General features: G+C 40.5%; 1 protein-coding gene across 4 annotated transcripts in view; it reads right to left on the bottom strand.

Annotated features, from left to right (window-relative positions):
- Positions 1–10,584: 10,584 nt before the first annotated feature.
- MYLK4 (myosin light chain kinase family member 4) overlaps positions 10,585–24,714 on the bottom strand; it is an 80,362-nt gene continuing 66,232 nt past the window's right edge. For all 4 annotated transcript variants that reach the window (XM_085573437.1, XM_085573438.1, XM_021530569.3 and 1 more), the window contains 7 exons: positions 23,879–24,020; positions 21,545–21,615; positions 20,661–20,789; positions 19,988–20,140; positions 19,593–19,665; positions 18,016–18,091; positions 10,585–15,740 (listed from right to left, as the gene is read on the bottom strand). In XM_085573437.1, the coding sequence (XP_085429563.1) occupies positions 18,044–18,091; positions 19,593–19,665; positions 19,988–20,140; positions 20,661–20,789; positions 21,545–21,615; positions 23,879–24,020 (616 nt within the window). In that variant the 3' untranslated portion in view covers positions 10,585–15,740; positions 18,016–18,043. The remainder of the gene's footprint in view (positions 15,741–18,015; positions 18,092–19,592; positions 19,666–19,987; positions 20,141–20,660; positions 20,790–21,544; positions 21,616–23,878; positions 24,021–24,714) is intronic.

Genomic DNA, 24,714 nt, shown 5'->3' with positions numbered 1-24,714 from the left:
AAGGAATAAACCTGTATGGAGGAGAAGTGATCTCTGGTTATTATGCAAACCCCTCCATCAGACAAGGTGTGGCTCAGCTGCAGACCAGTTTCCCCAACTTTTCTTTGCTCAGGCTTTTCTGGCAGCACAACTGATGTGATATCAAAGGGCTCTTTCACTCATCAGCACCTGCAGCTCTGAATGTGATAGGGATTATTTCTTTTCTTCCTGCAAGGATCAGACCCTCAATGCCTCTGGTGCATCCCAAAGTCACCAGGGGATTATTTCCTGCTGCCTCCTACAGGCTTTAAATGAGGTGGAAAAAGAAGGAAAGCATTTTTCTGTGTTGCAGAAATGACAAAGGGAGCAGCTCTCACATGTGCCCAAGGGCTCCTATTGTAAAGACTGATTTGGTGCTATCTCCCAGCCACAGGTGTGGGTGGGTTTTTAGCAGAGAGGTGAGGCAGGGGGAACTCAACAAACTCATCTGACTTTCTTTAGTTCAAACTTTTCTTGTCAGGACTTAACTGAGGGAAAATAAGTATTAAAAGAGCAAAAGCAGGAAAGGGCCATTTGGCTTATCTTGTTCACTTCCTGAAATCCAAACAAACTTTCAAAAAAATCCATATCACACCCTATCCATTCACCCTGTTTCCCTGCACTGAGGATGGGAGTCTAGACAAATCTGGACTTTGGAAAACCTTTGGAACTTTTTGGAAAATAAGTTCCAAATGTTTTGTTAAAGACTGTGAACATGTTGGAAAATACTTGCTGGGGGGTTGAGGGAGGTTTTTTTGGATTATTTGTTTGTTTTCACTCTGAGCATCATTGCCAAGAGCACAGGAGAGAGAGGCTGGGAGGTCTGAGCTGACAAGTGATTACTCACACCAGGCAGTCTCAGTGACTTCCCTGGGACACCAGTTGCCAGCAGTGACTCAGACAGTATCACCAAAAGTCAGGAGCCAACCCCAGTTCTTTGTGGTAGCTCTGCTGGCTCTTCCATGTCAGGTGCTTTGCAAAAGCTCCTGCCCTTGTAACTCTCACTCCAAGTTCAGGATCGTAGTGTTCCAGTGTTTGCCCACCTGGCTGTGCCCTGTGGCTCCTCTTTTACTGTAAAGTTCATCTGTGTGGCTTCGTTTTTGGCAGGAGATGTCTGGTCCCTGGGGTGAGAAGCAGCAGCTCCTATGTCTGGCTTGCATTGCCTGAAAGCCAGGTCTGCAGACATACACAGGTACTTCATTTTAAATGAGATGCCTCACAGCCTGTGTGAACCTGGGATTTGCTCTCTGATGATCCAGGGTGCATTCTAATTAGTGGTTGGCAGTTTCTAGATCAGTGAAAGTCCAATTGTTCTTTACAAGTCAGATTCAACAACAACAGCAACAACATTTTTTAAAAATGAAATTAAAAAAAAAAAAAGAGTTGTGTCAGACTTACCCACAGCAATATCAGAGAGGTGAATTTTCTCAGAGTATATGCCAAGCTCCTGTCCCCGCTCACTCCTCTGGCCTTCTGCTGTGATTGCCAGCTAACAAATATATTTTCCTGTTTGTGAATCCCACCCTTCACAAATATTCTGTTCTTTCTCATGTCCTGAGGGAAGAAATGTTCCAGAATGAGCCAGTCTTGTTGGGACTCCTGGAAGACTTGTGGCTGCTAAATCTATGGCATAAAATAGAAGCAATCAGGGGAGTTCCTTCAGTGCATGGAGATTTAATTTACAGTTCATACAGATAAGTGATGAAAGCTGGGAGCCTTCATCACAGATCTGACTTGTTAATGTCTTAAGTCTTTCTTGTAAGAACCAGAAAATGATCATGTTCAGTTCTAGCTGGTTTTATCTAATTAGCTGGCTTTATCTAATCAGTCTTTTTGGTAAAACACAATAAAAATGAATAGGAGGATTTCAGAACACTATTACTTCTTGTAAAAACTTTTTAGTTTTATTTGAAACACTTGGAAATCCTGATGCTGTAGGACATTTTTTGACCAGCTCCATAAGGCAACTCACAATTTTAGAAAAACTGTCAGAAAAAACTCATGAGGTGATATATCTGGGACACCACCAGGATTTAAAGGAAAGTGTCACCAAGAAGACAATATGAAGGAAGTTTTGAGCAGTTTCCAGTTAATATAAAAATCAACAATTAAAATGTCACATTGTGAGACCCTGAAGTAGCTCAACTCCTTCTTTTACATTATTTAGCCAAGGTTTTGGGGAAAAGTTAGCTTACATGTTCCCCTAGAATACAGACTGGGCTTTGGGGAAGTGTGGGAAGCACATGCAAATGTTTTTCACACACCAGCATATTTTACATTTAGAAGTGGAAGAAGAGAGAGTGAAACCATGGTGGGTGAATAGGTTTTGCTGGGATCTGTGCTTCTCAGATATCCAAAACCAAGACATCCTGGGGAACTTGCAAGGAATTTCTTTCTCCAATGAAACAAGGCCCAATATCTAGTTTGGCCATACAAAGTAACAAGTTTGGCTAATTGCCCAAAAGTTTTGATTAAACTGTTAATAAATTAAGCCTAAAGAGCAGCCAAAAACCACATCTTGCTGCTGAAATTCATATTTGATTGAAAAATCCTGTGGTTTGAAAAAGAAAGGAATGTTGTGTCCATTTAATGTTGTTCTTTGGATTGACACTTAATTGTCTCTTCAGGTGAAGTTTTTCTGTCACCTGCCCCTCACCAGGGCAGAGTGGAAGAGGGCACAGACCTCCCTGTCCTCCCCCCAGCCCCTCACCTGGCTCATGCCCTGCCACCTTTTTCATTAGCAAGCTACAACCCCAAGTGGACCATGCCTCATTTCAGACAGAGGAAGAAAAATCCAAGGCTCTCAGCCAGTTTCTAGGGATTAACAGGCATAAATAGCCCTGGAAATGCCTGAAGCTCAACTGACTCCTAAAAAGGAATGAAAAAATGCAAAGTCCCAACCCACCCTGTAAATTGCAGCACTAGCACAGAATTTACTTAAAGTTTCAAATTTGTGGTCCTCATGTTTAAAAAGAGGTCTTCCACTGAACAAAAAAATAAAAAAATAAAAAGGAGATGTTTTTCACATTTTGTAATATATTCTTGACAAGAACAGAGATAGGATTATAGAACATAGCAGTCCAATACAAACTGTGGTCTCCAAAAAATTGAATCCCCAAACCTTGCACTGTGGGCCTTTCCTCTTTCCTGGCCAAAAATCCCTTTAGATGGATTAGCTTCTGAATGCCCTTCATCTGGTAACAGAGATTTGGTCAGGTAGAGCTCGCTGAATACCACAGAGACAGAGGTGCCTTTTGACAGCTTCAAAACGGAAGGGCTGGGGGGAAAGGGAAAAAGCCAGGTTTTGGAAGTTGGCAGAGGCAACCTGCCCCCTTCTGTAGATGACCACTTTTCACCTCTGAGCCAATTCTCTTGTACAAATATGACCAACTAAAAAAAGGTCAGGCTGGCAGAGATTTGGGACAAGGGGACGCACTGGTGTTATGTTTTGCTGTTTTCTTTGGTTTCTTTGTTGAGAGGGTGGGTTATTTTGTTCCTCCTAGTCTGAGCTCCAGTGATTCATCCATCTCCAAATGTTGACATTTTAACCTGATACAAATCCCCCTGCCTAGCTTTCTGTCTTTTCCATTTTCAGTTCAGATTTCCCTTGTGGACTTGCAGTTCACTCTCAGATCATTAATATCCTTTGCTGGCAAATCCTTCTCTATGTACAGAGCAGGAGCACTTGCTGCCAACTGATCTTCCTTCACCTTTTCCTTCCAATGAGGAATGTAACCTCAGCTGCCTTTCAACATTTCCGGCTTCTATTTTTCTACCTATCATTTCTAGTTGCATAATGGCCACTTTACCATAGTTATCAAGGCTCTTTATTACTGCTCACTCATTGCTGATGCTTGTCTGTAACCTCACTTTTCTAGAGGGTTTGCAGACAGGAGGCAAGACAGACTCAGGCTGCTGAGCACAGACTTTCCTGAGGATCCAGGATGTGGCATAAGCCAAGAAAGCTCCCCCCTTCTGAAGAAATACGGACGGGGGAAAAACTAAAAAAATGAAGCAGCAAGCAACTCTCAAGACCAATTTAAGCAGAATGAATAGGTCTTTGTTCTCTAGGGCAGGGTTTGCATTTATATTTGCTGTGTTAGCCACGGTTGTGATTTAATTGCACATCTTAATGACTTTTGGTGTTTCCCTTAAAGACCCAGAAGCTGGAATCAAGGGAGTCCATAAGGCCCTTTGCATTCATTCAGAGCACAAGGTAAACCTTACTTTTACAACAAAGAGGAAGAAAATTCTCCCCAGAAGGCTCCGAAACCCAAAGGAAAATAAAAGGAAATTGACATTTGTTGTTTTTAAGAAGTCTCAGGATCTTTAAGCCACTCTCAGGATTTTGGAAGGCGAGATGCTTTGATGCTCAAAACTGACAATGCTGCCTTTATATTGAGTGTGCCACCATGCACAAATTTGCTCAAGTAAAGACTCATTCCATAAGCTACACCAGCCCTTTCAACTTTTTCCTTGTTCTCTTGATACAAGTGGCAGCAAGGAGAAAAAAACACTGCCCATCTTACCTTTGCTGTCTTTGGCAAATTTGCTAGTCAGATTCACATGACCTCTCACCACATAAAAAAGAGCACACACTGTAAGGTGTGAGATGTTTAAATTTGAATAGGAAGACACAAACACAAGGTTTGGGTTCACAGGAGAATAGGCCAATGGATGCTCTTTCACTGTCCCTGGGCAAGATCCTTCCCTGCAAACCAGTGCAGCCAAAGGCCCTGACCCTGTTGAGCCAAATCACCAGTAATGCTGCTGTAATTTCAGTGGTGATCACTGTGGCAGGAAGCAGAGTATAAGTTGATCACCTACGTCCTCCACCTTCTGCATCTAGTTTGGCATATTTGTAACTATCTTCATCCTTTTGCTGTCCTTTTACCCATTAATCTTCAACCAGATTCATCCCTGGGTTGCTGGGGCTCACATTCTCCTTTTTCAAGGCAGCTGGCCTCATTCCCTGTCCATGCCACAAATTTATGCTGCTCTCTGTCAGCTTAAGCTGGGTTGGCAGTGACCTCCTGCCCAAGATCAGGTTCTGCTCGGGAAAGCCTGGGAAATGCTCACATACTGGTGAAGCAGCACACCCGGATGGCAGGGGTTTCTGTGGATGTGTTGTGGTCAGCATCAGGGAATGTAGCTTGCTGAGACAGGACTGGAGAGGAGATGTGTGACCAAATCTGCAAGAGGAGTGGACTCAGGTCAAGAACTTTGCACGCCTGTTCTCCTGCTGCCTTTGTCTTTTTTGTGTACTGGGGTTGTAAACTGTATAGGCAAATGATTCTGCTTTAGTTATGTCTTGGAAGACCAGAATGAATGACAGCAGATTAATTTTGTCTCAGTTCTCTTATGCCTTTGCTTCTAAAAATTCTGCTAAATCCTCTGGGCAAACACGATACTGACAGGGTCCTTTGCTCATACCTCCACCAGCATCATGTGCTTCCAGTAAATCAGATTCCTGACTTTTCTTAAGGCTGAATTATTTCTACTTTGCTCCCATAATACTTGTGAATGCCTGCCATCCCTTAACCCTCACAAACAGGGCCTTGTCTTATTCATGCTGTATTTCCATAACAAGTCTTCTCTGTTAACATTTTTTTTTTTCTTATTTGAACTTTGATTGAAAGAATATGTAGCTCCAGCTTTTTGAGGACTGAGGTGAAAACCTTTGGACTGACCTGAGACACTATTGTCACATAGAGTCTTCAAGTGGCATGTAGAGAGAAGTGAGTGCAAAATGACATTATTTCTGGAGTCCAGTGACTGCTACCTGTGTAGTAATGTTGTTAACCAGATACCAAAGGAACACAGGGGTTGATTGTGGACTTCTGTCCTGACTAGCAGGGAAAGCCAGTCACTGGTAATCTGGAGGTCATAGCCAAAATTTAGTGGCCTAACAACCAGTGAGGCTGATGGTGATCAAGGATGTGGGAAGGGACAAATGAGGAATTAATAGGAAGGACCCCATGCTCCTGGTTTAGCTGACACTGAGGTGACAGTTCCTGGTTGGCTATTGTGCATTACAGTGCCTACAGAATAAAAATGGTTTTGGAAAACCAACATACACATAAAAAAGAGACTTTTGAGAACATATTTTATGTTTTGTGGTGAAAGACATGAAGAGTCAACCCTACATTTTGTAAAGAGAAGGTAGAGTGAGGGCTTGGACAGTCAGTCTAGAAGTACATAGGTGAGAAGGCATTTTCTAGCAGGGCTTTATTCAGTTTGGCAAATGTAAAGCAAGAACCAATGGCTAGAAGGTGAACAAAATCAGACAAGAAGTAAGATTTTTTTATTTTCAAATGTTCCATAATGCAAGAAGAAATTGATTGGGGAAGGTCATGTGTCACTGAAGATCAGATGAAGCCATCACAAAGATCTCTGATCTTTAAATTTCTGTTTCTAATTAATCAATAATCATTCTGCTTCCATATGAATAAAGAAATTATAACATTATGAAACTTAGGACCTCCATTCTTGTTTTTTCAAGACAGAAACAAGACTTTTGTGCACAGGCCAAGGAGGATTGAGTATTATAGTACACAAAGAACTAACCCTAGTAGTTGTCTAATTCTCTCACATTCCATTCAAGGCAGCAGAGAAGTACCTATGGTCTCACTTGATATGTTAGGCTCTTGCAGGATCTCTTTCTCAACACACAAACCATATCCTATATAAATTTCTATTTATGGCAGAAGTGTGCAAGTTTCTTCATGTTTCTCTACTCCTGTCAGCTGATTTACAGGCAAATCCCAAATGACACCAATTTTCTGTTTGCGCTCTGCAGGCGACCTGAAGCAGTGCTGTTGCCAGAGGGAGAATGATGTAAAATGGCAGTAAGGGGCAGTAAGGAAGGAGCACTCCCAGCTGCGCTGTGCATTTGCCCACAGTCGCCCCGGCCAGCCTCACATGGTGCAAACTCTCCAACCTGTTTCTGACACCATACCTCAGGCACTCCCCTGTGTTTATCTGCTCGGTGTGCTAAGAACAGGCTAAGGATGGGGAGAGGTTAAAAGCTATGGTTAGAGCAGATTTTCCCTGCAAATAAATAGCGGTTTATTAGTCAGAGGTATTTTAAAGGTCACCCGCCTCCACACGCATGGGTTGGCACGGTGGTCCCTAAACGGGATTTGGGAGTGCCACTGTGCTACATGACGCAGCCGGCGCCGGCAGCTCAGCGCGTACCGCGCCTTCCCGGAGCATCCCCTGCAAGGAGGGGCAGAGCCGCTGCGGCAGCTCCCGAGCAGCAATGCTGGCCTCTGGTGGGCACGCCGGCCCCTCACAGCGCCGTGTCACAGCGCTCTGCGGTGCCACCAGCCCTGCGCGGTGTCACCAGCCCTGCGCGGTGTCACCAGCCCTGCGCGGCCACCGCCACCGCCCGGGCTCCCCGCCCGGCCGGGCATGCCAAGGGAACAGGCATCGGACACACGCATCATCCCTTGAAATGCTCCCCATTATGGGGACATCGCCTTCCCACTGGTACCAGTTCCCCCTGGTGGTACTGGGGAACTGACTGACTGACTGTCTGACTGACTGTCTGACTGACTGACTGACTGACTGACTGACTGACTGACAGCTTTGGTCCCAGCTCAGGAAGATGTCCGCAGTCAGGACACAACGTACAGCAGTCCCTATTGCTGTTTGCTCTGACTACAAATGCCTGTGGGACTAAGTCTAACATTTCAGGCCATCTGAATAGCTCTGAGACAGCACTTTCACTGGGGCAAAGATGAAAAAAATCAACTAATTCCTACTATTAGAAGGCTTCTTCTGTTCCATAGAACATGGGCATCAACAGGGATTAAGAGCAGAATAGATGAAAGCTCCTTGCAAGGGATATTTCTTAAATCTGCACAAGTGAACCATAACAAAAATAAAACTAAAAGCAAAATGAAGAAACTTTGCAAATGTCAGTGACAGTTAAATACCTCCTTTCAGCAATCTGGTGGTTTGGCTTCCCCAGTGTTACCCATGACACGAGCTTTGTCCATGAGGGATTAGAAACCCAATATGGACTGCTTGACAAAGCGGAGGGGCACAAGTAGCAGGTGACAGGGTGATGCAGCAGGAATGTGAGTTGACACAATGAGGCCACCACATTTTTACAAGGCAGGACCCCGCCACCTGTCTCTAAATTATCCCTGACCCCTGCGACCACACAGACTGAAATGGGGTGAACACATTCCAGGTTCAGAGCAGGGGTGTCTCGGTACTCCCTCCATGAAAATGTTCATGTTATGGGAGGACCGAGATCATCCTGAAAGTTGTTTGCCCCGATCTGTTTACAGTGGTCAGATGTCACACCTACATAAGTCGTGGAGATAGACAAAGATCAGAGCTTATGAAACAGTGAGTGGGCACCCCAAGCAAAGAGAGGACGTGCATATAGATCAGCTGGTGAGGAGTGGACAGCTCTGGAAAGGAATAACTTTCACCCTCCCTTCCTTTTGGCTGCTCTGTGTCCCCAAGAGGCAGCAGTATGTTGAGCCCTGGGGACAGCCTGATGTCTGTGGTGGCAGCACAGATGCTCACTGTGCAGCCACGGAAGATGGGCACAGGCTGGAAGCCTGGGGGTGGACACAGCTCACCCAGCACAGGAGAGGTGCTGCTGGGGGTGGTGGCCCTGCTGTTGCACCCAGAAGAGCCTGCACTCCAAATACAAGATGGCTCTTCTCCTGGGTGAATTCCTACTTGCATGCAAGAGATGTGAGTCACCAGATGAAGTGATTTCCCCTCGCCCACTTCTTTTTGGATGAGGAGGCTTCAAGAGAGGAATTTTGAAATATCCAGTCCCTTTTCCAAAAGCTTTCATTAAAACAGCCCATAAAGTTTCTCTGGAAAGTTTAGGAGGCATTTACAGAAAAAAAAAAATTAAAATTAAAATTCAGTTTTATTGAATGAATGGTCAGCACTGAAAATATTCAGAAAATTAAAATTAATTTGAAAATAATTAAAAATAAGAGAAGCTTAGTGTATGTTTCCAAGTTCTGGGTAATATTAACATAGCACTAAAAAACTGCAAAGGAAATTTACTGTGAGCAGGTGTTTGAAATAATTGGGGGAGAAAAATGGCTGACTATTAATTAATGAAGAATTATGAATGTCCCTTGTTGGATTTTTTTCCTGTAGTCAACATATTTTTAACCACATGAACTTAGGGAACACATTTTAAAAGTGTGGAGCTGCTTTACAGACACATAGAGGGAGTTGAGCATTATTTTAGCCCTGTTTATTTTATTTTTGGCAGCAGCATACATTTAGCAGGAGCTGTTGAGAGGACCAAAGCACAACAGCAAAGTCTTCCTCATCAGTTTTAAGGCACAGATGTTAATATTTTCTGAACAACAACTCCTACACTAGGATCAAAGGCAGTGAAAACTAAAACACAGCAACAGGTTTAAAGAAAGGCCAATGAAGAGTAAATGTGTAAGGCCTGGTCATGCATAGGAACTCACCCTGGGCCATCACCCTGGAAGTCTTTCAGACACCTACTGAACTCCCCAGTGTCCTTTGTGGACAGATGCTGAAGCACAGGTTTTGGCTGGGCTCACCAGCCAGCCTGGACTCCTGTTGAAATGGCTGGTGGTCTTGGGGCTGCCTTGGGCAGCTCTAAAAGGGCAGCAGCTGCATGTCCTGTGCTTGGTTATTGTAAAATCATTATTTTGTTGATTCCTTCAGGCCCCAAGCCCTGCCAGCCAGATTGTGATGACTTTGTTCCACATCAGACAGAATCACTGAGCTCTCTGGGGAATAAATGCAATCCTTTGGTTGATTTAGCTTGCAGCTTAATCAGGAAGGTGCACACTTAAATCTTACACCTATGAACCTCAGGCTTATCAAATACAGGCTGGTGTTAAATGAGAATCTTCCAGTGTAAGAAGCCAAATTTGTTTCTGAAGTATAGTGAGCTGTTTCTCAAGTTCTGCAACCAGAGCTGTGGGTAGAACAGCCAGAAAAAATTCTACTTACTGAATATAGGCCAGTGTCCTTCAGAGGTTGCTTCCTGATTTCTTACCCTGTAACCTTTTTGTCAATTTTTACTCCCGCTCATTATTTTTTCACTAGCCAGCCCACTTGAAGTTTGATTTAACTCTGCAGGAAACAATAATTCTGATCCCAGACTGTTTTGGTAGTCGATGAATGCCTAGATGGCATAAGGTTAAAGTGCAGCTCCCAGACGGCAACACTGAATAAGCCAGTGGTGCAAGAGGGACAAATTAGGGAGAAAAGTACACCAGGTCTCCTGAGTGACCAAACACCAGAAATTTCAGTAATTTCTAATTTCCTCCATAGTAACCTGGTCTTAAGAACTTCCAGCAAGACTGTAGTCAAGAGCATCTCAAGTCCCAGTTACTTGCAGAGAGAGTCAAGGTTTTCTTACAAGGAGTGAGTACAAACTGTGAGCCTGAGCCAACCTTTGATGTAGGTACATTTGTTTCAATAGAAATTACTTTTCTCTTCATGTGTCTAGAGATAGCAGTTGTGAAAAAAGCTACAGTCCTTTCTGTCACTAATATAAATGACAGGCACATTAAATACAGCAAACAAAAACCCTGGAGTAAACAAAATCAGCATTTATTCCTCTTTCATATTTTTACAAGATTGCTTCATGGTCTTCACAAAAGAACACATACCAGAGATACATGAGTTAATCTACAAAATCAGATATGCAAACCAAAGTGATAAGGTACATGAAAATTCACATGCTTCATGATTTCGTTGCCACATGCCTGTCCTCTAAATTCAAGGGAGGTTGCCATGGAGTACACAAACATTAGTTCTGCCACACCAAAATGAGATCACTAACTCTACAGATGCAGCTAAAAACATATTTACAAAGCATCATCTCTACTAGTCTTCATCTAAGTTTGAAACAGGTAGTAAGCTGTTCAGCTACCAAGCCTTCATGGAAGGTGAAACAGTCTAGCATTCCTAAATGGATTCATGCAGTGTTTAGTTTTGTACACAGGAGACACAAGAACAAGTATGTATTGGTGATAAAAGTAGTATGTGAAGATGCATCATCCTCCTGGAAGGAGTTTGAAGCATCGGTGCTCATTCATCCATTCATCACTACTCTAGGTGCAAAACTCCATCCCTTACCACACATCAAAAGTCCAAAAGCTAAGAATTGCCCTGCTCACTGGATCCAGTGGAAGGGAATTCAGTGATTCCAGGTTTCTATCAGTGGAGAAGAGCTGACAAACACCTTCGTTTCTCACAGCTCCTGGTGGGGGGCATTTTGCTGAAAGAGGCTGTCAGTGATTTATAGTGTCGGCACTAAACTGAAAATGCTAAAATAACTAGATTTTTACTGCAGCAATTTAACCACTGCAGAAAAACTGTTTCTTCATTGAGATTTCTTCACTGTTAAAAATATTAAGGTTCTTTTTATTTTTACTGCTCAGGACTGACTGGTGCAAAGTAGATACTTTTGGAAGGAAGGTGGGGTGGGGTGGTTAAACTTGGGGTTTTTCTACTACTCACATCACAAAAGGTGGATCTAGCACTTCCCTTATTTATTTCTGTGAGCTACCATGTTATTCTGGTTGGAATCAAGAATTTAGCTTGGCTTTAACTTTATTCAGCTTCTGACATTAGAGGTAATATCAAAACAAAATTAAAAAGCAGCTGCTTCTGTAATCTCCAGAGTGGATTGTCCAGGTTGCCAACTGCTTATGCTGTGAGTTACCCAGAGGAGTAACTGGCTGCAGGCATTCACAAACATGGACATGATAGCATGGTGATCTTTCTGCAGAAGAGGTTCTTACCCATTTCATAATCATCAGGATATATAACATATAAACGGTTGAAAAACCACTGATGTCCGATCTTGTACCAAGTATATTTGCTTCTAATCTTTATGTCAATCTTAGACTACTCTAGTATATCTGGCATCCAGTATACCTGCTGCATCTATAGGAGTGGGAAGGATAATGTCCTGATTCTTATGAGTGCCAGATTCTTATGAGTTGTCATGTTCTTAGGATCAGGAAGAATGCACAAAACAAGCACTGCATCTGGGCACTTCATCCCTCCCATCAGAACTGATGTTTCTATACCACTCTTGAGGTACCTGCAGTCATCCCTGTCTGTCCGTGAGTATACAGCTAAATGGAATAAAAGCAGCTAGAACAGTGCCTTTCACACCCAAACCTGCTCACAACACAGCAATTCACAGTCTCCAAATGCAACCACATAAGCCAAAACGTAGCAAAAATAATAAGCAAACTCACACAGATGTAGGCGACTTATTAGACCCTAGTAGCCTTAGTATTTTGACCTAGTAGAAAATAAATTATGATGTGTCAAAACAATTTTTTAACACAGCAGGACTTAGCTATTAGTCATTACAGAACATACTTAAATCATAAAATCATAGAATAATAGAATAGTTTGAGTTGGACAGGATCTTTAAAAGTCATCTAGTCCAACCTTCCTCCAATGAGAAATGAGGTCTCCCACTTGATCAGGTTGCCTACAAGCCTGTCCAACTCACCCTAGAATGTTTCCAGAGGTAGGGCAAAGTAAAACAGAACTCCAATCAAACTTGCATATGTGAGCATACACACAAAACAGCATGCTGGTCAATGTGCAATGAGACACATTTAGGAAGCCACTAAAAGAATCTATCTCAATCTATAATTTATTAAAATTACAACAGCCAGGAAAGATCCCAGAATCAAAGAACTACAGAATTTTTAGGGTTGAAAGGGACCTCTGGAGATCATCCAGTCCAACCCTCTTGCCTAGGCAAGGGTCACCTAAGGTAGATGACACAGGAACACATCAAGCAGGGGTTGGAACATCTCCAGAGAGGGAGACTCCATGATCTCCCTAGGCAGCCTGTTCCAGTGTTCTGCCACCCTCAATGTAAAGAATTAGCTCTTCCTCATGTTGAGGTGGATACAAGACACAAATGAACATCTCTGAAGACATTTTTCTCAGGCACATTTCTATATACACAGCAGTGATGATTACACAGCAGTATCATTTTTTACCCTTGGTGACAGTAAGGCCCTAGGTAAGGCACCTCCCTTTCGACTCAGTGCTGCAGATCCAGCACCTGTGGAGCAAAAAGCAGAAGTGCACTCGGTATTCTTTGCTCCTCCAATGGACACCTGCAGGCCCACTTGGGGTTAACCCTGGGCACCAAATGACACCTTCAGTCACTGCAGAGACTTGCTCAGTCCAGCCTCCTCTGACTGGCCCTTCGTGAAATTCAGCCCCTACTGCATGAGCTGTTCCAAGAATGAAACAGTGGGACAATTTACAGACAAGACTCTAGAGTGTGACCACCATTATCCATGCTATGAAGAATGGAATTTAAATGCCTAAATTGTGTTAGCACGCTGCCCAGAAGTACAAGCCAGAGGCTGCTGTGGGGTTCCTTCTACAACTCATGCCTAAATTCTCAAGGTGGGGGAAATATATCCAGCTCTTCTATCCTTCCATGCGTTCCTATTTCTGTCAGAGCACTGTACAGATGAACTTGGGGGATGTGCTCAAGAGAGGCCACATTTTGCTACAGCTCCTGGAGGATTTGTAGTTGATTCAGTGCAACACACTCTAACACTGGGCTGATCTTCATGGCACTAAGCTCTTAATTACTACTCAGATGTATATATCAACAAATAATAAATCCTCTTAATTCAACTGAGCAACTAAGCAGAAAAGACTGTAGTCACACTATTATTTTAGTATAGTTAATAAGATTCAAAATTACACACAATTTATCCATGTAAAATCTACCAAAGGAAAAACAAAACCCTGATCCAATTCTACAACAATGGCACTAAAGTGCATAATGAGATCCTGTAATTCCAAAATGGTTTGCTGCATTTTAGTCTGACCATTGAGTTGTTTACTGTACAAGAAGCTACAATATCTTGGAGTGGGAGTGGGAACTCCAGTCCTAACAGAAGGCCAACTTTTCTATTCATTTTGACGAGGCAAATATAAATGGTGACTAAAAACAAGCAGCCCAGCTTCTACCTATAAGTCATATGCTCATTTTCTTGCTTTGAGACAGCTCAGCCATTTCCCAAAGAAATTCCATTTCTGCTTGTCAAAGTTCACTTTAGTAAAGCCTACAGATGAGGATTTGAAAGTGGCAGTGCTCTATATCATATAGAAGTTGCATGGTGTGTCAGTGTGTGATAGCAGTATTTGCAACCTCTGCTGCAACACATCAGTATTACTAAGATGTCACAGTTGTAAGAAACCCAGTTCATTTAAAGAAGTTTTAAGGGATGTACTACAATGATTTTAAAACACTGGATCAAACTGGCTGTTGAGAGTGTGATGGCCATGATGTCCCATTAATGGGCCCCTTTTTATTTCAAATGAATGCTATCCAGAAAGGACAAAGGTGTAAGAAGCAAGTCGTTGTGTGGTGGTGAATAATACTGTTTTGTCTTTATATTGATCCCTTTTTTAAAAAGACAGAACTTAAATAGATAAACATATGAAATGCATAGCTAAATATATAGACATAGCTATTTTAATATGTGGTTTGATCAGAACTGGATTAATCAAAGACAATGCAAAGACACCACAATAGCATGATTAAATAAAATACTCATTACAATTTGCATTTATGTAGTTCTGAAACCAAGCAGCACGAATGCCATATACAGCAGGGAGTCTCATTATTTTAACTTCAAGCCTTGGCAACTTAGATTCACTTAAAGATGAGCCATAATAAAAAAATTTCAGGTGAAGAATTCAGCTGTTCTGATTCCGATTTTTTTTTTACCTAGTTAAGAATCAGAAAGGCTTGGAAGAAACATAAGAAAACTTTAGAAATATAGTGGATTTTTACTTGAGCCTGTATTCAGAGGTTATGATGAGCAAAGCACTGACTCCCCTCTTTGCCAGTGGTCCTAATCAGTTAAATTAGCATTAAACAGATTAACTGATATAAAATCACCCTCTGTTAAAATATTATATTTGCATTTTGGAGAACAGGGTCTGCATGGGTACAAGTAAATAGTGCCTTGTTCTCCTTCTTGTTTAATTAATCCAAGTGTATTTACAGCAGGCAGTAATTCATCAGGCTGAAAAATCCTGAAATGTACCGTACCACAGTTGCAGCAAATTCACCTATACACAAGGAAAGCCTCATCTCTCCCTTCCACTGGTGTTACATTAACATGGCTTTAACTCTGGTTGAGTTAATCCTTAACTCATTTTAGTGTGACAGGAAAAATAAACTTGAAATCTTCTGCCGAAGGCAGCTTTAAATTTCCTGCAATTTTTTTAGGTTTTTTGGGGGTTTTTAATTATTTGACTCCAGTGTCAAATGAACCTTGGATACAGATATAACATAGTGACAGATTGCCTTCTGGGCTCAGATGAGAAACAGTTAACTTTACATGATAATTTAAATCTTAAGGAGCCTTTGATAAATAATTGAGGATATAAGACTAGATAGAGAAAAGTTTGCTACAAAACCAAGCTATTGTAGCACTTGCAGGCACGGAGAACATGCTGCTTCAGAAGAAACTTGTTCCTGCAACCCAGAGAAATACTTTCCTTCTTTTAACAGCCGAATAGAGAAGAAGCAGCTCCACAAAGCTGGGACTCGTCCTGCAACTAAAGTGCTGTTGGTCCATTTAGTAGAAGTCTCAGTCATGGCAGGGGGTTAAAGCACCGAGACTGCTGATATTTTCAAATCTCTTAGCAGCAGTAACCACACAGCAGCTTTTCTGCAAAATAAACAAAACAAGAATCCAGTTAATTCAGCAGTATATTTTTTTCATTTGGTTAAGTGTTCTGGGATGACCACACGGTGGTTTCTTTGTGCAAAAAGAAAAGAAAGCAGCACTGAAGCTTCCTGCTTACAAAGGATTCTCACAGCCACCTTTTCTGTGAAATGTTATATACAATATTAAAAAGATAAGGCTTCTTTGTTAAGTGGATAATTGATCCTGGAAGGATCTCTTTAAATGCAGCTACTCTGAGTTTTTTACCTCTCTTGTCACATAGATCATGGTATGCAAAGACATGCTGCAAACCTCTCCATTTATTTGTGTTACCACTGCAAGCATTTATAATCCAGGTTTAAATCAACTGGCACTTGAGTGCATTATTTTGGGTTAAATGTGGTAACCATACTACTTACCTGATAAAAATAGCTAAAGGGATTCTTTAAAAATAAAGCACAGCTATGACTTTAGATCCACTCATTAAGTAAACTCAAATGAACTCCAAAAAGAAAAACACACACAAAGGAAATAACACTGCAAAAGCCAAAACCAGATTTTCCTGCAAGTTAGATCATGGGTAGGTTACTATGTTACAAAGCTATTAAAAGTTTATTTAAAAATAATTTTGACTGCTGTTGGACAGCCAATTTATCTTAAAGTTGACTTTGGTTGTAACAGAAAATTGTGTAATACAGTGCTTCCTGCATTACAGAGGAGAATTTTCACCATTTTGTTGTTGTGTTTGTTGCCACAAGTTAGTGGCTTGAAATGGGAAATCCAGATACAAACACTACAGGGCTGGAAAACCTGTTTAGAAATCTACTGTGTAGAAGCACACAGGTGAGTGGATCAAAGCTTCATGGAATCTGTCTCAGCACCAGTGAAGTAAGTGTGAATACTGAGGATCACAAAGAGGTATAAATTTCCACTGGATTTCTACTCCAGAAGCCAATATTCAGATATTACCATATCATGAAGTTACATGGCTTCAGAGAGCAAGTAGGATGTAATAATGGTACTTTAGTTCTTACTGGTTTCCACTCTATGCACTGAAAGGCATCTTCATGTCTCTGAAATAGCTCATGTAAAGATAATTACCTTCTCTGTTACTACACCACACTGTATAAAATCTGCTCTAATCTTACTTAGTCAGAACAAAAATGTCAACCTCTCACAATACTGTGTTTTCCACATGTTCCTTTAAAAAACTTGTTGGAAAAAAAAGGCCGATATATCACTCCTACCAAACAGATGATAAATGATGGCACCATTAAAAACTTGCCTTTTGGCAAGTGGTGTTTTGGCATCCTGTTGTTACCCATGACACACTACTAAAAGGAAGTGGTTTTACGGTGTATGTGTGCATTCTCAGCCTAATTCACATCTTGATCCTCCACTGAGTTTTGCCCAGAGATGGCCTCCAGAACCTTTGAGCAGTTTCCCTTGGTCCTTGAACAGAGCCACCAATTTTTGTGGTAATTGGTGAAAGTGGTGGTGGGAATTGGGGTATTGATTTATGGAGACACTGCACCGCCTGAGGCAGTGCAATTTCAAAGGGGCCAAGTGAGTATGCACTGGTCAAAGACCAGGGACAGAAAAAAAGAGCAGACTTGAGTCTGCCTGATCCCCAGGGGAGGCAACCAAGCCAGCCTGAGAACCACTAATGAACTGTTTGCTAATGAAAGGGCAAAGACAAGGAGCCAGGGAAAAAGGACAGAGAGATGCTCTGTCAAACTCGCTTGGGTTGCTAACAGGGAAGGCAAGTGCCCTGTCAGAAGTGGGTCCTTGGACATGCAGAGCAGCTTCTTTTAGGGGTCACCTTGCTTTGATTTCACTGTAGTTAGTCAAGCTGCCCTGAGGGTCTGGCTCGTGCCTCTGCTAAAAAGTTATTATTTTTCATATTTCTACCCTTTTTAAACAGTACTTCCAACCACAGCATGAAAACCCAAAAGCTTTCAACACTGAAAAATTATTGGGTGAAATCCCTGCCCCATGAGAGCCAGTGGGAGCATAACCATTCCCTCTAAAATGGCCAGGGTTTGCAGCACATATTACTCCATACCCATTAATTATTTTGCACATTGCTGTTACTTGGTATAAGTAATAGAGCCAGTTTACATTTTGAATGCTTTCCAGACATCAGCAAGGATGGTGGTGGTGAATGCAGTTTGGATCGTGCTCTTTGGACTACCCAAAGTTTTCAGCTGTCCACTAATCCCTTCCACAGGGGCTACAGTTTTTACATCTGAAGGAACACTTGGGACCTGAAACAAACCTTCTGTTTGGCAGCTCTTTCAGAGAGGTTATTGAGCCAGGGGTGCTTGAGACACACAGTCACCTTTAGCCTTTTTCTAAGGGAAAAAAAAAATAAGATACTGTTATTGGAGCACTAATTGAAGAGCAATCATAGCTAACTTCTATTTAAGGTAGTGGCAGAAGAACACTGCAACATCGGCATGTTTAGTGAAGCTATTTTGCAAAGCACAAGTATGAATAAAATACATTGTGGGAGAAGATGCAAAGGACAACATGAGCTATAAGGCTTGCATTCGGGTAGGGTTTCCTGAGGGAAAAAAACCTGGTGATAGGAAGGACAGCAGTTTGTGTTCTTGCAGCATTTGGAAAAGACTGTCTGTTCCCCAGATTGCAGAAATAAGAGCTTCATTGGAGCCCAAATAAAAGAGTCAAATTATATCCTACAAAAACCTCTGAAGATACATTAACTATGACAAACTTTCATATTTTGACTGTGCACACAAACTTACAAATCTTCTAATAATCTCATGGGCATTGCTGTTCCGGGAGTTTACAATAAAAACTAAGTTTAATTGAAAATTAAGAGTACTTTATTTGATTTTTTTGTATCCTATTTTATAGTAATTCTGGTTATCCTTAGTCTATAATGAGAACATCTTGCAAGGACAGAGCTGACAAGATGCTACTCAGCCCATCCCACTGCTTTATCAGTAGGGCTACCTCTGTGTGATTATCATCATAATCTTTTATTTTAATAAGATTATTTTATTTAAAATATCATCTATGCATTAATTCTTAATGATGGCTGTATATGAAAATGCACCTTGACGTATTTGAAACAGAAGTGTTTTGCCTGCAAAGGAAGAAGTGAATCTTGCACTTCAAATGCTGTAAAAATTCTGAAACCTGTTTAAAATTATCCCCTTGTGAACCACTAAACCACAGAGTGGGTTCATTTAGAAACAGCCAACAGAGGTGTCACCAATAGTGTGAATCTCCAAAAATTACTGACACAGGAATAACCTAAGTGATTTAAAACCTTGCTGCTCCTCCAGCTGAGCCCAGCTGAATTAAACAAATAACTTATTCTGTGTTGGCCACTAAGCTGGCTACCACTGAAGGGCAAGAAGGTGCCCATGTACCAAGGTGTGCACCAGGTCAAGTTTCAAGTTCTGTTGGGGAAGGTATAATCTTTGGAAGAGGTAGGATGAAACAGCACTCAGGGGGATCTTCAGGAGAGCCTGAAAGGGTTTTCAAAGTAGGAATAAGAATCATCCCCAGCTGGAAAATCCTTTTCATATGATAATTCAGTGCTCATTTTGTAAATATTTTCATTTTGATAAGAAATTGATCCACTCAGCAACACACAGCATTGCAGGATCTTATATTTCCACCCAGACATGCAAGAACTGATGAGCAAGTGATAGCATGCAAATTCTAACAGCTAAAAAAAAGCAGTGGGACACATGTGGCTCACAGTGGCAAGAAATGAATCAGCAACAGACTCAAATGAAGTTAAGAAAAATGTCAAAGCAAAGTGATGTGGCAGCACAAGAGGGCAACAGTAGATGCACAAGGATATTTAAATGTAGGGACCTGGAGTCTGCTGTGGAGCTTGTGGTCTGTTAACCATGGGTGTTTTAAGGCAGCAGTTGCACTTAATCTCCAGCTAGAGGAAAACCAGAATGCTATTAAGAGTTTTTCCCAGAATCTCAGAATTCAGCAATTATCTGCTACAGGTCATGTGTTCTGCCATCTTGCAATGCTGTCATTTCAGAACAGTATGACAGACAACAGATTAATTAAGTTTTGTTTCACAGCAAAAATGTATTCATGTAATTTCAGAGCATTTGATGGATACAATGAACAATGTCAATGAAGTATCATTATACTACAGTATGTAACATAAAAAACTTCAGTGGAACAGCACAGTGACACAAATGTGTCATGAGAGCATGAAATACACATTTCAAAGATACAGGATTATATACCATTTTTCCTTGATGAGAAGCTTTGATATGAAGTCTTTGGCCTCATCAGAAACATCTCGAAATTCCTCATCTTCAAAATCCCAGTTACAGGCCAGGATATTGTTGAGGGTCTCATTGTCATCATCACCCAGAAAAGGAGACAATCCAGTGAGGCTGAAGTAAAAAGGAATATGTTCAGTTCTCCTGTCTTTCCCTCTTCCTGTACCTGGTCTCCAATGTGCTAGATAAGATTGTTCTATCGCTCTGGCCTAACTTAGAAAATACTACACTCTAAGAAGGTCTCCAGACCATTCCTATTTTCGCATCTATTTACATGTTTAAATAATCACCCCTCTTCTCTAACACACCCAGCATTACTGTCTTTCATGGTAGGTCATATTTTCTAGATCTCTGACCACTCTTGTACTAACCACTGGGAATTTACCAAGCAGCTTACATTATTCTGGAAGTGTGATGCTCAAACACTCCTGAGAGATGTGCAAAAAAACAAAGATGAAAAGTTCATGGCAATTTGAAAAGAGGAGAGATTTTTCAATATGGAACCTGAAAAGAAGTCTACACTTCCTATTTTGGGTACACAGTTTTTCACTCTTCCAGTATAACAGCAAACTTGGATGACTGACGCAGTTCAACCTGGAAACAGCTTACAAAGCAGATACTGGATCCTACTTACAGCATATAAGCAATGACTCCTAAACTCCACATGTCTGTAGGAAAAGAGACAAACTCATAATTCACAACTTCAGGAGCAAGAAATTCTGGAGTCCCAAAGTTAACTCGAAGTTTTTCCCTGGGTTTATATCTAGGAAATGGAAACATTAACAAAGGACATCAATTACAGTTCTTATTAATGTTGCATCATCAATTTAAGTTTAGCACATAGGGGAATCCCTGAAGCAGAATACAGAATACAGAAATTTCAGTGGGAAAACAAGAACAGACAGAGGCACAAACTAAAAAGAAATATACCCCTATGTAGAATGAAAAGTATTTTCAAGCTTTGTATGATATTAGGACAAAATGCAATTGCTACAAAAAAGAAGAAATTTGTAATTCAAGGACTTCTCAGAGCAGCTCTTACTATCCTTTTGGGACTTCTCCATATCATAGGCATGAAATTTTTAACCAGTAAATCCTTCACTGATGTTATAGCACCTAATTAAACTAGAAAGGGATATAGCATGGGATATATTTTAAGAGCCCTCAATGATATCTTCTTACACTCTCTTTTGAATAATCTCTTACTACTGGAGACAAGAGACTAGAAAAGATGTAGCGCTGGTTTTGTCAATTTTAGCTGTTCTAAGATACTTGTATGCATTCTTAGTGAAAATCAGCCCTCTTTCAACCATCTACCTGCAAAGAAGGTTTCAGGACAAATCTTTTTCACTCAGCTCCAAACACCCCATATTGAAAGATATCCGTGGTTAAAATAAACAAATTTGTCCTAAGAACAGTAGTAAGACCATTATGTATCAAATACATAATTGCAGGGGTGCAAGACTCTTTTCATTGTTTCCTAATTAATTTATGATTAGTGAGAACGCATGCATGTACCTTCTTGCCAATCCAAAATCAATAATTTTTATTTGATTTGCTTCTCGGTTCACACACAGGATATTCTCAGGCTGCCAAGAGAAACAAAAAAAGAAAACAAACTTAAATGAGAAACAAGTATGAAAAACCGGGCTTTTAGTAAACTGTAGGGAGAAAAACACTAATAACAGTACAAATATGTCATAAGCACTTTTGCTCTCCTCCTTTTTCAGATCTCTCTAGATACTCCCCTTGCTGTCACGCAGTGAACAGAGCCATGCATTTTGTGCCTTCCAACTGCTTTTTCTACTCCATGGCTTTTCAATTTGACATAAGGCAGCAGTTCAGATAAAGAACTCATTAGGGGGAGGGGGACAGGGAACACAGACTTCCAAGGAGGGCTTTCAGGATGTTTGCACTGTGATTTTAAGGACCTTAATAAACTCACAATGATTTATTTTTAATTAAACTTTTTGGGCTTTGCAATTATCTTACAGCTTTACACTTCTGAGTGCTCAAATGTTCTGTCAGATAGAACATTAATATATTAAGCCAGTCACAACTTTATGGTTTTTTCAGGTGTTTTAGCAAAAAAATAGGATTCACAGGTTAAATTTTTCTGGATTTTCATAGGGCCAAATGTTACTCTTCACTTTCCTGGCAGGAATCCATTAACTTCCAAGAATTACTCCAAATTCTTACAGAAGGAACTGAGAAAAGGATTTGGCCAATTGTCTTTGAAATGTAAATACCTAAAGCACAGTCCCATATTCACTGCCAGCACTTTTATAGCTACTCTGTCTTGTTGCTCAGTGAGTCCTCTTTGAAACAGAACAGCCCTCAACACTTAAAACATTAGTTAACCTTTGTCACCGTTACTAATTCATTTTACATGTAGGACTTTTAAACACCATATGTCCATAGTTTCTGAGGTCCTGGATGATTATGATCAAGATGATTTTCCTTCCATTTCTTTCTCAAACTCATTTGTTACTGACAGCAATCTATGAACAAGCAAAACAGAAGGGAGAAGCCATAGCTGGCAAGCACATGAAAAGAGGTCTCTGGGATTAATTTCTTGGATATTGTATATGTATCTTTTTGTCAGCAATTTGACCTCATATTAAAACTGTGCCATCTCAAGATCATAATTAATGTGTCCCAAAGAACTGTGTGAACTTCTGTTTGACAGGTTTCTAGGTAACTGGATGTTTATAGAGAAAGAGAAAAGTAAGTCTGGTCATCAATCGGCTACACAAGCAGGTCCCAACAAGCATCTGCTCATTTCCTTAACCACTGCAATAACAGTATGCTAACAACATTAAAAATGTACTATATTAACTCAGTTATTATAAGCCAAAAACAGCAGCTGTTATAAAAATCTCACCAAAGAGAAAACCATCTTGTGCACTCCTTGTTTCTTTTTATTGTATTGTAAAGCTCAGGGATCACTAGGAAGCTTTCTAGCATCATAAAGCTAAAGACATCATCCCATTTTATTCCTGCACTAAACAGAGGTAAGAAACAAGTCCATTATTTAATAAAAAAATTGGGCTAAGGGAAAAAGAGCCATCTCAAGTGTACAGTTTAATGAAATATAATAACAAATGTTTTCTAAGGGGTGTCACTTGACCATTTGCAGTTGACCAGAGTACAAATGTGCAAGTACATCACAGAGTACTTGTGCATGTGTAAGTCCATGGTAGAGAATCTGCCACCTTATTCTGGGCTTTCAGCTACACTAGCCGTATTTGTTACATTAACCACTGACCATTTTTATTCCTTTAATTTCAGAAAGTACTTTTTAATGTACTTTCCCTTAATCTGGCTATCTATTGAGACCTTTTGATGACAACAGCAGTTAAGTGTAGTCCTCAGAAAATTGTGTGGGCTTACATTGATCCTGAATGATCCTTGAATTTAGTTCTACTCACTCATGCCTTTCTGCATAGTAAAAAAACCAGGGACAATTGCCACCCCACAGGTGATGTGTAAAACATACATCTTGTGCAGTAGAATTAAACAATATATGCACAATATCTTGGGATCTAAGTATTGAAATTAAAAATAGCAACATATTTGTAGTCAACTGCTGGCTATCTATTAAATCAGTCTGTGGAAAATTTAAGTACTCTTAAGTTTGATGACATATGACCACAATTTTAATCTAATTTACTTAGTCCTGTAGTAATTTAACTGATCTCAATGTGGTTAAAGTAAATATGCATTGAAATAAGGAAAGGAGAATAAGGCTCTTTGTTGTTCCTGCCACAGGAATCTAAGCTTTATTGCCTACCATTAAGAATGGAATTTTCACAGCTGTCATTGCACAAAACATACATCTCAAAACTCTACCTTGAGATCCAAATGAAGAATGTACATTTGGTGCATGTACTGAATTCCCTTGCAGATCTGTTTTATGAATGAGATTGTATCCATCTCTGTCAAATTGTAGTTTTCGTCAATAATTCGGTCAAATAACTCCCCTCCTTCCACACTAAGGAGAAAAAGACAAAAAAGCAGTGATCAAGTTCAAATCCCATCCCATACAAAAAGACTAATACAGAAAATATCCTATTGACTATTTTTATCATTCACAGTCAAGTTCAGTAAGATGAGTTTGTACTCTAATCTGAACTTCCTAAAATCTGAGTTCTGATGCATATTGGCCAGTACCTCTTCTAGGCCTAAGAGTCCAGTCTCCCATCCATTGAAAACCATGAACATCTTGGAATTTAATATTATGCTGTCTTGAGCTCTCATTTTGTAACTGTGAAATTAATGATGTTCCATGGAAAACCAAGACAACATGATGGAGAATCTGCAATATAATCTGTGGTTTCTTCCATTGGAGTTTAAGAGGCACAGGATCCAAAAGGTCAAGCTCAAACTATCTAAAGTCATCAAAAATTACTTAATTTCTCTTCACATTTCAATATGCCTCCACCTTATCTGTTCATAGGTACACAGATACTTTTCTTTTTTGATATATTAATCATATAGACTAAATTCAGAGGACTATCTGAGAATGTCCAGAATAGTCAAATTTACCTAACTTTGAACCTTCTGCCACACATTTTAATGTTTTAGATTTGGTCTTTTTGGCTTCCTTAAGAGAACATATGCTTAATCTGAGTTTAAGGTGCCTAATTAATTTGATAACCCAGCATAAAAAACAGGTTTATCCTTTC

The sequence above is a fragment of the Lonchura striata genome, chromosome 2 (assembly GCF_050655825.1).
Source record: "Lonchura striata isolate lonStrDom1 chromosome 2, ASM5065582v1, whole genome shotgun sequence".
NCBI lineage: Eukaryota > Metazoa > Chordata > Aves > Passeriformes > Estrildidae > Lonchura > Lonchura striata.
The sequence above is the reverse complement of the archived record's forward strand: the minus strand, read 5'-3'. Positions and strand labels throughout refer to the sequence as shown.